This window comes from Cydia strobilella, chromosome 11 (assembly GCF_947568885.1).
Source record: "Cydia strobilella chromosome 11, ilCydStro3.1, whole genome shotgun sequence".
Classification (NCBI taxonomy): Eukaryota; Metazoa; Arthropoda; class Insecta; order Lepidoptera; family Tortricidae; genus Cydia; species Cydia strobilella.
Window position 1 is genome coordinate 2,499,792 of NC_086051.1, and position 17,486 is coordinate 2,517,277.

Sequence of the window (17,486 nt, forward strand, 5' to 3'; positions counted from 1 at the left end):
AAAGTTTCGCAACAAAACACTTAACACATATATGCGAAAGTGTTTCTGTCTGTCTGTCTGTCGATAAAAAGCAGATAGCAATTAGATAAAAAATAAGCTACCCAAATTACTAACCACGCAGACGAAGTCGCGGGCAAAAGCTAGTATAAAATAGGCCAAGCCTGTATAAAAGCAGAATCTCAGATATTACAAGATTCCTACAACTCCAACTAACATCAAACGGGGACTCCGGAGCAGAGTCGTGTTGCCGATCGGGCTGCTAGTTGAAGTAAGGGCAGAGGATATCTTAGACAATATAGGCAAGGGCAATATAGACAGACAACCCTCATCCCAGGTAGCAAAGTGACGTGTTAACATGAAACTGATAATCTCCGAACAACGCCGCGTGCACCGCGTGCCTGATCGATATTAATGACCTACCTACATTAAATGCGTTGCGACGAAGCGACGCAACGCACCATTGGGGCCTATGACTATTCCCTCTGCGCTGTATCCCAGGTAGCATTTATACGTCATTATGATGTAATAATTGACGACCGGTCTGGCCTAGTGCGTAGTGACCCTGCACGTGAAGCCGATGGTCCTGGGTTCGAATCCCGGTAAGGGCATTTATTTGTGTGATGAGCACAGATATTTGTTCCTGAGTCATGGATGTTTTCTATGTATTATTTTCTATGTATTTATATATTATATATATCGTTGTCTGAGTACCCATAACACAAGCCTCCTCGGGCTTACCGTGGGACTTAGTCAATCTGTGTAAGAATGTCCTTTATTATTAAAAAAAAAAATGCTGTCATTATTACGTCATAATGACGTATAAATGCTACCTGGGATACAGCGCAGAGGGAATAGTCATAGGCCCCAATGGTGCGTTGCGTCGCTTCGTCGCAATGCATTTAATGTAGGTAGGTCATTAATATCGATCAGGCACGCGGTGCACGCGGCGTTGTTTGGAGATTATCAGTTTCATGTTAACTAGTCTCTGGGCAAGGGTAAGCAAACTGACACCGGTGCCCCCTTCGATTGGGTTAATTTTGGCTGATTGTTAATTGGGTGTTGTTTGAAGTGGCGGCTCGATTTCAGGGTAATTTATTTACTTTATTTTATTTATTTTAGGGATAACAAACAACTATAACATTTAAAACTTTCGCGTTTTGATCACATATTAAATCACATTTAAAATCGGGTCTATCGCGAATTTATTTTGTTACCTTTATTTACGGACGTTTCGACAGGTTTGGCTGGTCATGGTCGCGGCTAACTGATGTCCCAGCACACACACACACAATACGCTTTTTGTCGGGTAGTCACACAAATCTCTGTTTTGACATTTTGCTGGGACATCAATTAGCCGCGACCACGACCAGTGAAACCTGTGTCGAAACGTCGGTAAATCAAGGTAACAAAATAAATTCGCGATAGACCCGATCTTAAATGTGATTTAATAACAAACAACTATACAACATAATGTTACATTTAGTAGTAAAATTAACATCGGTAATCGGTAATATCGGTTTAATCCGAAATTGTCACGTCTGTAGGCCGAGCACATGATTAACGCGACAGTATCTCGCCGCGAGATAGACTACCCATCTTTTACTAACTGTATGAATTAAAGGGGCACGGATAGTCTATGTCGCGGCGATATACTCTCGCGCCAATCATGTGCTAGCCCGGATGGTACGGTTTAAGACATATATATTATGGGGCGTTTCATGCCTAAAGGGTCCTTATGGTCCATGTTTGTAAGGAAAGCCACATTATAACCTATTATACGCTCCGGCTAAATGATGCCAAGGTTTTGTCAATGGGTCACGTTGTTTACATTATTGTAGTAGTGTATGGAACAACTTTTTTTATTGATATTCTGTCCCGTCAGCCAGGCGACAAATGCGATAATAGTAGCATAGTTTGGTCAGGCGTGTCTCACTCCGCGATTTCGTCGCGTCGCTACAAGTACCTGCGGCCGCCTCAATTTTGAGGTTTTGCCATAGTAATTGCCGCACACCGCTATGGAACGGACGCCTGCACGCGCTTGCGCCGTCTTGCGCGTAGTAGTCGCTCTTTGTTAAGGAGTGAATCTTCTCTACCTAGTACTATTATATATTCTGTGGTTTGGTAGAATAACTGTTATACTACGTTCTACTAATATAATATACTAGCTGTTGCCCGCGACTTCTTACGCGTGGATTTGTATGTTGGTGTTGGAGTTTCAAACTCTTAGCTTAAAATATAATTTGGACCCTATACCAACTTTCAACCCCTTTTTAACCCTTTTAAGGAATGAATTTTTAAAAACGCTGAAATTACTTTTCTTGTATTCTACTAATATGCCTTTATACAAAGATTCAAGTCCCACACTCACAAAAATATTTGATCTCCATACAAACTTTCAACCCCTTTTTCACCACCTTAGGGGATGAATTTTGAAAAACCCCTTCTTAGTGGATACTAACGTCATAAAAGCTACCTATTGTGAAAAATTCAGCTCTCTAAGTCCAATGGTTTGGGCTGGGCGTTGATTTAAGTGAGTCAGGACTTTTACGTTTATATATATAGGTATATATATATATATATATAGAAGATATGCTTACCATGTAAGGATTTTTTATTTTCAGTAAATGTTAAATTTGTATTAGACTGACACGTCAATTGGCTTTACGAATAAAGCGTTTCGTTTTGTTTCTCTACGAACGATTACCATATTGGCTAGGCCCCAGGTATTCTTTATTTATAAAAAATATAAAGGCGATGTATAATAAAGGTAAATATTTCATCGTTCAAAAACAAAAAGTTGTGAAGCGTGCTGAATTATGATACACACGAAGAATCGGTAAGAAAGTTTTCGATCTCGCGCCATAAATAATTTATGTGCAGATTGGTAACACTCCATAAATCAGAACATTACCAGTACATAGTTTTCCACTTAGTTACTGTATTTATGTTGGTAACTGTGGATATTAATGATGGAGATAAAAAAAAAGATGAAAGATATTTATTAGACAAATTCTCTCCGATATTTATTTTCATAAGGCTTTTAAACTCAAACGATCATCGATCACAAAGTCATACATATATAAAGATAATACATTAATCCAGAATAAGTGGCCTCATCGCTTAATTGGTGACAATCCACTTACCTAACATACAAACACGTACCTAATACACACAAACATAATATATGGCGACAAATATAATAGCTTCCTCAAACTACTAAAATGGAGTAAGCGGCGACTTGCAATTTGAACTCTGATTACCTAAGATTAAAGTCGCCTTTGCAATGGTATGTATTAGTTATATACGAGGTTTGTAAAGTTAGTTATAGACATGAGGGAAGGGTATTGAGTAATTGACGTGGTCGCAGTGTAATTTGCTTATGTATTTACGTTGTGGATAGCTGACGTTTCGAAGGCATGTTATAGGAATTGTATTATGGGGTAAATTATTTGTTAGGATAAATGTGTACATTAGTGACATGACTATGAGCGGGAAAATAAGAAATTGTTGCAGGGGAATAAGAGGGCGAGTGTGCGAGGTCGTTATGTAACATGAGGCTGGCAATACTGATTCCGGCTGAGATATGTACCTATATAATCCCTAATATTTCCTTACTAATTTTATAATTACGAAAATAGCTCTGTTTGCCATTCTGTCGGTAACGTCTTAACGATTAAACCGCTGAACCGATTTGGATGAAAGATGATAATTATGGAGGTTTCAGTCATCGAGGTAGGACATAATATGCAAACGAAGACACGGAAGAAGTTACAGCTGCTAAAAATGCAAATGTTTTTTAATATAAAACACAATAAAAATAAATATTTCTTCGAAACTACTTTACAAAACGTCTTAGCTTATTACGATTGCTAGTAGATTAGCCTGTAATTTGTCTGTGCGCTATTTCCAAATGATTACTAAGCCTATTGTTAGAAACATTGTAATGATCACTTGCAAAATTACGTTAAAAACCACCGATATGTAATGTACCTATTGTAATAATGTGTATACGACTTGCTATCGTCATAGATCTTAACGCAATGGCATAGCAGCCAAAATGCATGCACGTTTTACTAAAAGGTTTGATTGAGCTCCGATCAGACCGTTCAATCTCCGCCTGAGGCACTTTTATGCTGTAAAATAATAAAAATGTACTGTGAACTGTTTTTATTTTCGCAGCTAAAAAGTATCATTACACACAACTCGTCGCTCGAATAAAACAGGAGGCCTACCGCGAAAACCGAAATTCGCAAATTGCGGGGTCTTTCTCTTTTACTCCAATGAAGGTGTAATTAGAGTGACAGAGAAAGATGCCCGCAGTTTGCGAACTTCGATTTTCGCGGTTATAGCCCAGGTTTCAAGACGACTGACGAGAAATCTTAATAGCTAATGTATCGCAAAAAAAATACAGTAAAAAGTTTTATTTATGTGCGGAGTATTCTACTAATAGAATTGAAAACGAGTGGTTGGTACCATTTTTTATTCCTAATTTATATTGCTTGTGCTAAAAAAAATATCAATTCGCCGCACACAAATTCAAAAATGGGCCCCTAGAAATTAAATTCCTTGACTGTTATAGTTTTTTTTTTCAGAATCTATCACTCGCGGGAACAATATAGGCTTTTGTCCTTCAGTACACCTGCATGAAATAAGATATTTTTCGAGCAAGTCAAGTGTGATGAAAATGCCCATTGTACCATTAGTTGTAGTTTTGTCTGGACTTGTTAGGTTGTAAAACCCGAACACCACCGTATACCCGACTGCACCGCTTCGCTTGTCGTGCGTGGTTCGTGCAATACAAGTATACAAGTACGCGAAACAACGGGGCGTAGTTGGGGTTTAATTTACTGCGATGTTATGGTAGTAGAATATAACGGTAAAATGCTGCGATTTATTACATTTCAGAATGGTCTTAATAAATATGAACGTTATTTATTTTTAAAATAATTTTTATTTTACATACCTTCTTGTCTATCGGGTTTAAAATGTAGGCTGATTTTAGAGTACAGACTTTAAAAGTGCCTCTTGCCAAACCTTGCCTTGCCTTAGCCATGTAATCAAATGTTAAAAATGTTATTGTGCGATCGCTTGTATCTTTATCAAGTATGGTGCCAATCTGGGTTTTTTAGAAGAAATAAGCCGTCAAAATGTTAAGCTTCAAAATGCATAAATGGTACCATAAATGCGCACATTACGCTGTAAAAAACGTATAGGATTTTATGTTCATTTTTTTTTAAATTCAAAATAGATTCTTAAATTACACTTTTTGAAAGTCCAAATTTTCACAGTTCATTTAGTGTTTTTTTTTTTTGGGAGAAACGTCACTTTTGACACTGACATATCTAATCCATATCGTTTCTAGATCTATTAATTGATGTATCTTAAAGTTCGAATCGGCCGATAGTGTCTTCAAAAACGTTATAGTCGTATTGTGCGCGATATAGATACAGCCACGATCAGACATAACATTAATTAATTAACGATTAACGATATACTTTCCTTCTTTATTGCAAAAGAAGGAAAGCATAAGCAAAAATCACGACAGAACAGTAGGAAAAATAAATACGCTGTCCTATAATAAATAACGCCTCAAAAATTTGGGGTCATATTAACTTACCGAACAGTAGACCCGTTGAACATCTACATCGACAATAGATACTCTATAAAAGCTGATCTGAAGGGACAAAATACAGACAAAATAGCCCACGGGCGGGCCCGAGCCCTTTCACTTAGATGGGTTGCTTATGCAAGAAAACCTTAAGTACAAATGTTCCGCGATCGTTATTCAATCGTAAAATTATGGTTATATGGTTGAATATAAAATGTAGTCTGGGGTTGAGTTAGTGTGTAGATAAATAAAGTATGAAGTTGGCTCTTTGCATATAGTGAAAAAGGATGGATAAGTTTATAGTTGTCACTAAATATACTTTCGACACTTTTAAACAATTTATGAGTTTCATGATAATGTTACGCACGATTATGCCTTGATTTTTCATTATGTACCTATTAAACTTATATGTACCTTTCGACATACCTGGGAGTTTTATATGTTGATACTTCCATTCGAAGAATAGTAATTGTTACGGTTACTAAAACAAGTAAAACATAAAATAAAATTATCGTCAGTACTATTACACAAATCAACCTAAGTTTAAACTCAATAACAAAAGAAGGTGTATATTGGGCGTTATGCCACAATATTCATACTCATAAAAACAGTCATAATAATTGTCGGCAGCCGATCGACAAATAATCAGACAAATCTTTAAATTCCTAGGCATATCATGAAACGTCACCATTTCATGATATGCCTGAGATTTGCCCAGGCATATCGGCCGCCAACATACATAAGTACTGTACTAAACTACTTAAGGACGGGTGCTTTGTATATTACCAATTTTCAAGAATTTAGGTACAAATATACTAAACCTATATTGACCGGGATGTAGACCGTGATTATCTTTTGTATTATTTGTGAGCTCCCGATAAGGTCCAAGATAAGGGATAAGGGAGGTAGGGTCAATATAAGTCTAGTGAAACTAACCGTGAATCATTCAAAACTCAAATATACTAACTTAAATAGGTAAAATCTATAACTCAGACTCAGGCTATATTTTGCTTATAATGTCATTCTACACCCTTCTTGGGGTTTTCTTCACTTGTTTGGGTATTAAGCTTTTACACGACAAATAAACTAGTACATATTAGAAATCTAAAGGTCGCCTTTTAAAACCCACATCCTTCTTACTTGTAAGTAAGAAGAATGTGGGAATCTTAAAAGGCGACCTTTATACTATACACGGTTATGTTCCTAAAATGCTCGTCTTTCAGTTCATAACTGATTCTATTTTCATACAGGTTATAATAGGTATTCCGATATAGATACGTCCCCTGACGGCTGACATATATCACCCTGGCACTGCAACGGTTTCCGAAACCTACGGACAACCTGGATTCGGTTACTTTGAGGTTCGCTGGCGATTATAAGTGGCATTGGTGGAATACCGAATTTAATATCTGAATACATCCGAAACACTACCCTGCGCTCCAGAACAGGCATAGCTGACGTAGGGGAGAAGACCGCTAGGCTGAAGTGGGACTGGGCAGGTCACGTCTGCCGCATGCATCCGGATAGGTGGGCTAGTATAGCCACCAAGTGGATGCCGCAAAAGAAGCGCGGACGTGGCAGGCCCAGGCGGAGATGGCGGGACGACTTAGACACCTTCACTAATAACTGGCCGGAAACAGCTCAACAACGGGAGTCATGGAAATCTAAGGGAGAGGCCTTTGCCCAGCAGTGGGATACTACAGGTTATTAAAAAAAAAAAAAATACCTTTGTAAATTGACAGCAGTTTGATAATGATGAACATTATGTTGTTTTACTTTTATGTCCATATTTTTAAAACCTCACTATGTGTTCCTTTTTGATATTAATAAAATACTAATGGTTAGAAAAAATACTTTGAAATAATTGAAATAATACCGTAAATTAAGAAGTATTAAGGCGGCATCGCGAGCGAAGTGTTGGCTGGTCATGCTCGCGGCTAACTGATGTCCCAACACACACACACACACACACAATACCCTGTTCGCCGGGTAGTCACACAAATCTCTGTTTTGACATTTTGCTGGGACATCAGTTAGCCGCGACCACGACCAGCCAAACCTGTCGGAACGTCGGTAAATAAAGGTAACAAAATAAATTCGCGATAGACCGGATTTTAAATGTGATTTCATAACAAACAACTTTTTTGATATTAATAAAATACTAATGGTTAGATAGTATACGTAGAGATTAAAGTAAAATTAACTACTCGTAGGTAATATAAAAAAAATACTTTGAAATAATACCGTAAATTAATAAGTATTAAGGCGCCATCGGCATCGCGAGCGAAGTGTAACGAAAACTTGCCTCCGTAAATTAAAAAGTAGCTTATAGGATACTTAGGATAGAGCCCGCGAGTGTAATAAACCGGTGAAATTGTCGTAAATTTCGATAGTTAGGTACGTGCGGCAAACTTAATACTTACAGGTTTGAATGATTCATGGTTAGTTTCACTAGACTTATATTGACCGGGATATAGACCGTCATTACCGTTTGTATCGTTTTTGAGCTCCCGGATTGAGTTCACCCGTGAACAAGATGCATGTAAATGCGTCGAAATATCCGAGAGAAAGACTAAAAGTCTAGTGAAACTTAATACTTATACAAAGAGCGGAGATTCAGATTCTAAAATGTGTTGTGTATGCTTTTGATACTCGAATTTAAACTGTTGTGAGACATACTAACATTAAATCATTTTACGGTTTGGACTCACTTGTTTTAGTCACTCGCGCGACATGTTTCGGAGAGCCTAGGTCTCCTTTCTCAAGCAGTAATAGTGCGAGCAGCGTTCACGACGACCGTGTATTGCGTACTGCCGCTGCCGCGCGCCGCGTCGCTCGCTGCGCGCGCGCCGAGAAAACCGGTTGGGGGAGGTCTTGCGCTATCGTTGTAGGCGGGCACAGATACTTCTATGCTTCTATGCTTTTTGGCTTTTGATACTGATATGATTCGCTCATATCATAACAATAATGGTGCCATTCGGGTTCGGTCAACACTAGCGCTACTTCAAAAATGTAGCGGTGCAACATTGCTGCCGCAATCAAATTTAAACTGTCGTGAGTCATACTAACACTAGGCTAATAATACGGTTTAACTCACGTATTTTCATTCACTCGCGCGCCATGTTTTGGAGAGCCTAATAGCTCTCCATTTTCAAGCAGTAACAGTGCAAGGAGCGTTCAGAAGCGCTGGTGGCCTAGGAAGCGCTGGTGGCCTTGCGGTAAGGGCGTGCGACTTGCAATCTGGAGGTCGCGGGTTCAAACCCCGGCTCGTACCAATAAGTTTTTGAAACTTATGTACGAAATATGATTTGATATTTACCAGTCGCTTTTCGGTGAAGGAAAACATCGGACTAATCCCAAAAAGGCCTAGTTACCCCTCTGGGTTGGTAGGTCAGATGGCAGTCGCTTTCGTAAAAGCAAGTGCCCACGTCAATTCCTGGGATTAGTTGCCAAGCGGACCCCAGGCTCACATGAGCCGTGGCAAAATGCCGGGACAACGCGAGGAAGATGATTGCAAGTAGCGTTCACGATGGCCGCGCGCTGCGTATACCTTTTTTTTTTTTTGCCCAGGAAAAATCTTCGAAAGATTCCCCAGCGCCAGGGGGAGGCACTGAGGATATGTGAGATTTCTACTCACTAAAAAACCTGGGGTGTTCGTCTCTCTGCCTTTGGGGTGGAGTCACGGGCACGCGGCGTCACTCATCCGCAACCCCACCAGCCGCGCTGCGTATACCTACCACCTTTCACATTGCATTGCTGCCGCACCTGTCAAAATCGCCCTCGGCAACGCTGCAGTATTGCTGCTGCAATAGCCATCTGCATGTCACCTTAACATACTACATAGTTAATGCGCTTGTGACTGGTTTATTTGCACCGCACAAGATGGAGTGCAGTGGTTGCAGCGTAGGCAACATGGCGGAGTTGCGTTAAGAGGAACGTTTATTTCTGTTATTTGTGTTTACTGTGCCCTGCTGGTGGGTATGTGTACACACTTTGACCCTTGGTAAACCTTATCTTCTTCACAGTAAGGTTTACAAACAGCCAGCATTTATTTGCGCTGCCAAATTCGACGTGCATGAAGACATCGCGGCAGCAACGCACCATTTACAGCTTTTTTCATTTCCATTTTATTTAATCAGATTCAGTAGACAAGGACATACCATTTAATGCGTAATCAATAAGCGTAATGCGTGGTCAATTTATGAAATTCGCATGAGATTTAATCAAAACCTTATCCACTTGTTACAACAGAATTGGCGTCCGACCCTACGAACCCGACGGCCTAACTTCACAAAGACGAACTTCGAACGCCCTTTGATTCTCGAATTCCGATCAGGACTTCCGTATTCCGTACGTGACCAAAGCTTATTTTTTTTAAATTATAATTTAAACTTTGTATTGCTTGAGTTTGAGAAACATATGCGGCGCAGACCGCATTTTGAACTGGACGCAGCAAATGCTCGTACTTCGCGTGTAATATTTTATGGGTGTATCCCCTGTACACCTGTAAAAATTACACGCCTAGCCAAAATGACAAAATATATGATAGAAAACGCTAATCGAAACTTCAATAATGTATGGAAATACGCACGGAAAACAGAAAGAGCGCACCGCGCTCTGACAGGAAGCGCCCTGAGCCTGAATTAGTATATGGAAATAATACTTACCGATGATGTCAAATGCCTCCATGTGTAATATTTCTTGTCCGGCTAGTGTTTCACTTCAAAATGAAGCAACACGGCATATTTGTAATTTTAAATTAAATCGTTTTCACATTGACATCTCATAAGCGCCGTTCTGAACTGACACATGACCACACACATGACTGACAATAGCCTGTGGTGAGTGAAGCTAATCCTAATGTTGGACTTCCGGTTCGAACGCCATCTTGATAGTAGCCTCGTGATTAATTACTTTGTTTTTTGCTCATTAATATTGTTTAAAGTGTAATATCTATAGCTTTATTATACAGTAATCTAATGTAGTAGTGTGCAGTGAATGGAGAATTAATCTCAAAGCGTGTTTAACCACCATTTTGGAGTCAACGGCCGGTAGTCCACGTGCTTCTCGTAAAATCCAGCTATCGGTTTTACGAGTCAACTACAAATAATAACTACCGAACAACGTCGTGCTCTAAGAGCATTTGGTATTTGTACCTCTAACCGTGTCTGGCTAGAGTCCTAGAGGCCCATTATTTTATTATTTACCGTACACTGGCTGAAATATTAACTCGATCCCACGTGGATCCCACTTTGACGTTGGCGAAATCATCGACAGTATCGATGGAGCCATACTACCTAAAGATTGATTGAATCCTAATGTTGCCACACGCTTTACACGTACGTTTCATTTCTATTACTTCTTTGTATTGTGGAAATACGTGACTTTTCTTAGCATCTGTGATCACAATACATTTTTAGAGTTCCGTACCCAAATGCAAAAAACGCACCCTATTACTAAGACTCCGCTGTCTGTCTATCTGTCTGTCCGTCTGTCATCTGGCTGTATCTCATGCACCGTGGTAGCTAGACATTTGAAATTTTCACAGATGATGTATTTCTGTTGCCGCTATAACAACAAATACTAAAAAGGAAAAAAAAAATTAAGTGGGGGCTCCCATACAACAAACGTGATGTGTTTGCCGTTTTTTGCGTAATGGTACGGAACCCTTCGTGCGCGAGTCCGACTCGCACTTGACCGGTTTTTATTTCTATTCTTTTGACGTCCGTCGATGTACAGTCGCCACACGGGATTTTTATGCCATTTATGGTTCTTGCTAAATTGGAAATATTATAGCGTGTTTGTTTTTATAGCATAATTATTGAACAACCAATTTAGCCAGGACCCTAAATGGCGCAACAATCGCGGAGTGTGATGGTACGATTGATTTGTATTTATTCCACCCAGAATCCTCATTCCGCTCTTCAACAAGAAAAAAAAAACATTTAAATCAGTCCACATCTAGTTAATCTACGATCTGTGTTCATCGGTTTCGGGCTTTACGCTCGCACGGTATTTACTTGCAAAGTTTACACTGCATTAAACTGAAGTTGACATCTTCGATGTCGCCCGCGTGGAAATATCGGGCAGAGTATTTCCGCAGTTGTCGTGGTTCGGTTCTCATTTCTATGTATGTCAATAAGTAAGCTGAAAATCTTGATATTATATATTTTTTTGCTAGCGTGTTTAGCGAACGTATTTTATTGTGACATTTGAGGTACTGTACGGTCAAGTACGATTGAAATCCTTGCGTGAATGGTAACAAAATACATAATTTACTCATATATAATTAGGGGTCCCTTTGTTTCACATAATTATTGAAAGTCATAATGTAATGATTGTCATATTATTATTAGTCATAATTCTGAAACCGACTTTTCAGGATTTTTCTCGGGTTATCCTATAGATAGGTTAGGTTAGGTTTGTTTTATGGCAATCCTGAAAAGTTACGCGTTTCTGAGAAAAACCAAATTATGACTAATGATAATATGACAATCATTACATTATGACTTTCAATAATTATGTCAAACAATAGAGACCCATATAATTAATATGTCAAAAGGTAAGTTAGAATTGGCCTGAAGATTAAGTTAATGAAGCCGTTCTCCAACTTTTTTATTTAGAAATCGATTCAATATCGTAATGTATGTATCGTAATGTGTGTATGTATGTAGGCACAGAATAAATAATAGTACTACCGTACAGACCTTTCTGTACGGTAGTACTATTCCGTGTCCTTACACTTCCCACAAAACCGACGTTTTACGGCGGTTCAGGGACGTATCATGCTGTCCCTTTCTAATGCATGGCACTATCCCTTTCGGCTATTTAGGGTTGTCAAAATTCAAGTCATTGTCTTATCTGTGGTCGTGCACGCAAAAGAACGTCAAGTTGTGCCAACACTAATAATTGCTCGGAGCAATACTGAGCCGAACGGAGCCGAGAATGCCCGAAAGGAGGAGTGTCGCCCCACTGGTATACCCCCCCTATCTAAGTAATTTAACGAAGACTAGAAGGTCAACTCGTGACAGCCGGAGTTGACGTTCCATTAGTTATGAGTTATGATGATTTTATTAGAGACAATTACGGCTACGAAACGAAAACGGTCTCATCTTTACCGGGTTATATAATTTTCCAAGATTAATAATTTGAAATTGAATAAATTTTATTAAATATTTTTAGGTCTCTATTGCTTCCCAAAAAGTTTTTAGTCATAATCGTAATGTAGTTTTTGTCCTCATTTTCGTTAGTCATAATTTGTTTGGTTTAGAAACGCGTAACTTTTCAGGATTACCATAAAACAAACCTAACCTAACCTATCTATAGGATTACGAAAATCCTGAATAGTTCAGGTTTCAGTTTTAGGACTAATTATAATATTGCAAACAATACATTATGACTTAAAACTTTATGTGAAACAAAGGGATCCCAATATTTTGATTTGTGTTTTTTAAAGTAGAAGCACCGATGGGTAAATTAGAATTTAAGAAATGTCTTGTACTTAAGAAAAAGTGACCAAGTCTTCTAAGAAAAAGTGACACGTACACCCTACAATGCGAATACTTCCGTCAAATACCGATACTCTTTGCTTTATCCTTAATATTTTTGGAAATATTCGCTCCGAAAGAATAAAAATAATGTGTGTGAAAAGAGAGAAAAGAGTTTGAGGGGGATCCCTCTAACTTTTGAACCATGGATGCCACCTGCCATGGAACCATTGTTTCACTTGCGATGCTGTACAATCCATTAAAATTTACTGAGTTTTTAGGGTCGGCCCTGCTCAACTAAAACTATAAATCAAAATTATACAAACTTTCAAATTAATTATATCACACTACTTAAATGTAGTATGAAAATAGCCTCACACTTGTCCGTTGACCCCAGTGAATAGTCCGGTAACCAGTAATTGAGCATTAAACAAACCCTAGCTTCTGTCTAGATCGGATTACTAGAACCAGCTTAGCGTGAACGCCGCTTTACTAAATACCTGTGTTTTCATTAGGGGTGTTAAGGTAGGTTCACACAAGCGAAAACATTTTTTACAAGATTAAATTTAAATTACCTATTTAGGGTAATCGGTATATTAGTGTGTCCGTATAGGTATGGTTACGACGGTTAAATTTAAGCTGTGGCTAGGGAATGCAAACCGGTTTTTATTTACTGAAATAAATGTCATATACCAAGAAAAAGTGACCAAGGCCAGTACCCCAGGCTGGAAACGAACCAGCGTCCTCTGCTATCGCGGCAGGTGCCTGTGCCATTCGGCCACCGGGCCACAGCGGCATAGGTCGAAATTTTCCAAGTAGTTCTTACTGAAGGCTATGGCGCCCCCTGGCCATCCCTAAGGTAGACAGAACAGTATGGTTCGACCTTCTAACTAAATCATCCATTTGATTCCGAGCTAGCCAAATTAAAGTATTTTCTGAAAATAATTTAATTTGTTCCAAATATTTAAAAATATATAGAAATTTGATAATTTAGGCCCCCGCGTGATTACTGTAGCTTTGCATTTGGTCAGCTATTTAGCTATGTTTGACTAACGTTTAGTTTAATATGTACAGTCCGGATGACTTTGTAATAAATTATCTGAACTACAAATGAACACAAAATACCGAAATGTATATAAACGTAATTACTTCTTGCAACAAAGTGTTAACTGTGCCTTAGCGCCACTTGCAGCATTCACTAACCCGGGGTTAACCGGTCAAACCGTGAGTTACCATGGTTACCAGTACAATTTGACACTGGTTTAACGGTTTAACCGCTTAACCCCGGGTCAGCGGGATGGTGCAAGTGGGCCTTATAGTAATAACCGACTTAATGAAAAAGTGTATAACGGGTTTAATGAAAGTTTTTATCATTATTTCTCACGGCCAGCAACTTAATGAGCAAAATGTAATAAACTTAATACTGAAATCATGTAATTTCTTTCTTCTTAGGTTCTTTGGTATACATTATTAATTAAGAGTCCCCGGCAAGCTCGGCCGAATTGCACCTTCCCATACAAACGTAGTTCCGCTCTCATTTTAAAACTACGTGTTGGATTGTAATGAAACTTTGTACATACAATGACATGAGGTATATCTAGGTCTGTAATTCGTTTATAAATCCCATAATCCGTATAGTTTTGCTATTACGACGACTGTCACTGCCGCACCCTGGAACAACCGTACCTATTCTACCCTATGTTTATGAATGTCCTTTTGTTTAAGCTTAATATTAGCTTTACTGGTCTATACACATTTTATTTATGCTTATCACGTTCGCGTCTTTCCTGTAGACATCGCAAAGTAAAAGCTAATTTTTAGCGGGATACATTTTGAAAAATTTTGAGTACAATAAGTAAAACGGGATATTTGTATATGTATCAGATAAGAGTCGTTAACTTATGTGATCTGTTCCTAAAATGTGTTTGACCCCTATGCAGACATAATAATACATTTACAGTACATATGGTGCTACTTTTTCGCACTAGTGCGGGAATGAGCACTTTTCGTGCATATGTCGAAAGTTTAAAGGGCCATATGTACTGTAAAACGTTGTACGATACACGTGCGAATAGGTAATTCGCAACTCGTGTCGATTTAAAACACTCCCTGCGGTCGTGTTTTAATTTATCGCCACTCGTTTCGAATTTCCTCTTTTCCGCACTTGTATCGTAAATAACTATTGTATCGCTTATTCAATGAACGTTAAACTGAACGTATAACTCCATATTTCACAATGGACATTTTAACCTTAACATTCACTAAAGGAACAAAGCTATAGTTACTCGCTCCGCTCTAAATCACTTGTTATGTTTGTGCAGCCGTTCCTATGACTTGAATAAATCGCACATTTAGCGCCTAACTTGAGCTGCAACCATGTATCTTTAAGAAAGTCCTAACTTAATACAAAATACTTTACACTTACGACCTTCTGTACACGAAATCAATATGCTGAATGAATTTAGCATAACGCCATTATTACGAACACTTCGGAAATTCCCCGGCTCACATTGAATTACACTTTATGACTTCATCATAAGGTTCAAACTGGCGTGAAATTGATCGGGCGCCAAGCGTTCGATGAAATTTTGATTTCGGAATCTCGGCCGTCGGATATTCATAAATGGAACGCGAGACGTGGCGGTTTGATGTGCATTTGTTTTCATGGAAAGTGTTTCGATTTTATTGTCTTCGGTTACCGCGATAGTTACTCATGAAATAAAACTATGAAAACGGATTATATCGCGTATATTGAATTTATAATACATCCCGACGTTTCGAACTCTTTACAGCGTTCGTGGTCAACGGGTGTCCGTTTTCATAGTTTTATTTCATGTTTCGATTTTGTTAAGGTGTCAGCCAAAATATGCCACCTTCTTGTATTTTTATAGCTACATAATACTCTCATTATCGCTTTTATCGTCTGTCATCGTTTCTGTCACTTTTAGAGTAAGAGAATGGCATATGACATTGACAGATGATAAAAATACAATTATTTTATCGCGCTATGTAACAAAGTTAATTTTAATTTATTTATTTATTTAAACTTTATTGCACAAAATATAATCAACAATGTACAAATGGCGGACTTAATACGCATACAATATAAAAGGCTGATATGATGATGATGATACGCCTTCACTTCTACATCCTCTTCATTTCTAACACATGTTCATATATTTTCGAACAATATTAAAGTATTCTTAATTAAATAATTGTGAATAAAACAAACTATGATTAATTATGATCACTTTTGTCCACAGACCTTATTGGAACCCGAGCTAGACATGGGCTCCGACAACACACATGTAAGTACTTAACATATTATATATTAGTTTATTTTCAAAGTTCACATAAAACCAGCCATATTAACCTATAGTAGCAGAGGTAGCGTCGCTAAGGTAATATTTGTGACGTTTTCAATCAACAGGTACCGCATTGTCGCTTACCATAAGGACGAAAATTGCTTGTATCTTTATACGAAAAACCTGTCAGAGCGTCCTTATGGCAAGCGACACATTTATGTGTTGTCTAATAGCACGCCGATTTCTTCGTGTGTATCTCATTCATACATTCACAACTACAGGGTTGAACGGTGAACGGGATAAGTCTGTCCGATTCGAATTTTAAGATACGTCAAAAATTACGTCTAGATACGATATTGATTAGATGTCAGTGTCAAAAGTGACGTTTTTGTTTGAAGAAACGTCACTATTTGACATCTAATACATATCGTATCTAGACATACCTAGACTTCCGGTTCGAACGCCTTGTTGATAGTAGCCTCGTGATTAAATCCTTTGTTTTTTGCTCATAAATATTGTTTAATGTGTAATATCGATAGCTTTATTATACAGTAATCTAATGTGGTAGTGTGCAGTGAATGGAGAATTAATCTCAAAGCGTGTTTAACCACCATTTTGGAGTCAACGGTTGGTAGTCCACGTGCTTCTCGTAAAATCCAGCTATCGGTTTTACGAGACAACTACAACAACCACCGAACAACGTCGTGCTCTAAGAGCGTTTGATATTTCTACCTCTAACCGTGTCTGGCTAGAGCCCTAGAGGCCCATAATTTTATTGTTTACCGTACACTGGCTATGGCCGATGGCCGATATGTTTTAATCAAGAAATATTAATTCGATCCCACGTGGATCCCACTTTGACGTTGGCGAAATCATCGACAGTATCGATGGAGCCATACTACCTGAAAAATTGATTGATAGACATACCTAACGATGTTAGAATCGGGCCGAGTGTGTATGTATGCGTGCGAAATCGGCTTGACATCAAATCACTGTTTTGTCGTCAGCAACTCTTATCTATCTTTTAACTCTGTGGTAATATCGAACTATTATTCTTCTCACCTTAGCAGTTGCTTACAACACTGC

At 38.5% G+C, this 17,486-nt stretch overlaps 1 protein-coding gene across 2 annotated transcripts in view; it reads left to right on the forward strand.

Moving 5' to 3' along the window:
• LOC134745350 (tyrosine-protein phosphatase Lar) overlaps nucleotides 1–17,486 on the forward strand; it is a 631,884-nt gene that overhangs the window by 117,439 nt on the left and 496,959 nt on the right. For both annotated transcript variants that reach the window (XM_063679373.1, XM_063679374.1), the window contains exon 3: nucleotides 16,359–16,403. In XM_063679373.1, coding sequence (XP_063535443.1) covers nucleotides 16,359–16,403 — 45 coding nt within the window. The remainder of the gene's footprint in view (nucleotides 1–16,358; nucleotides 16,404–17,486) is intronic.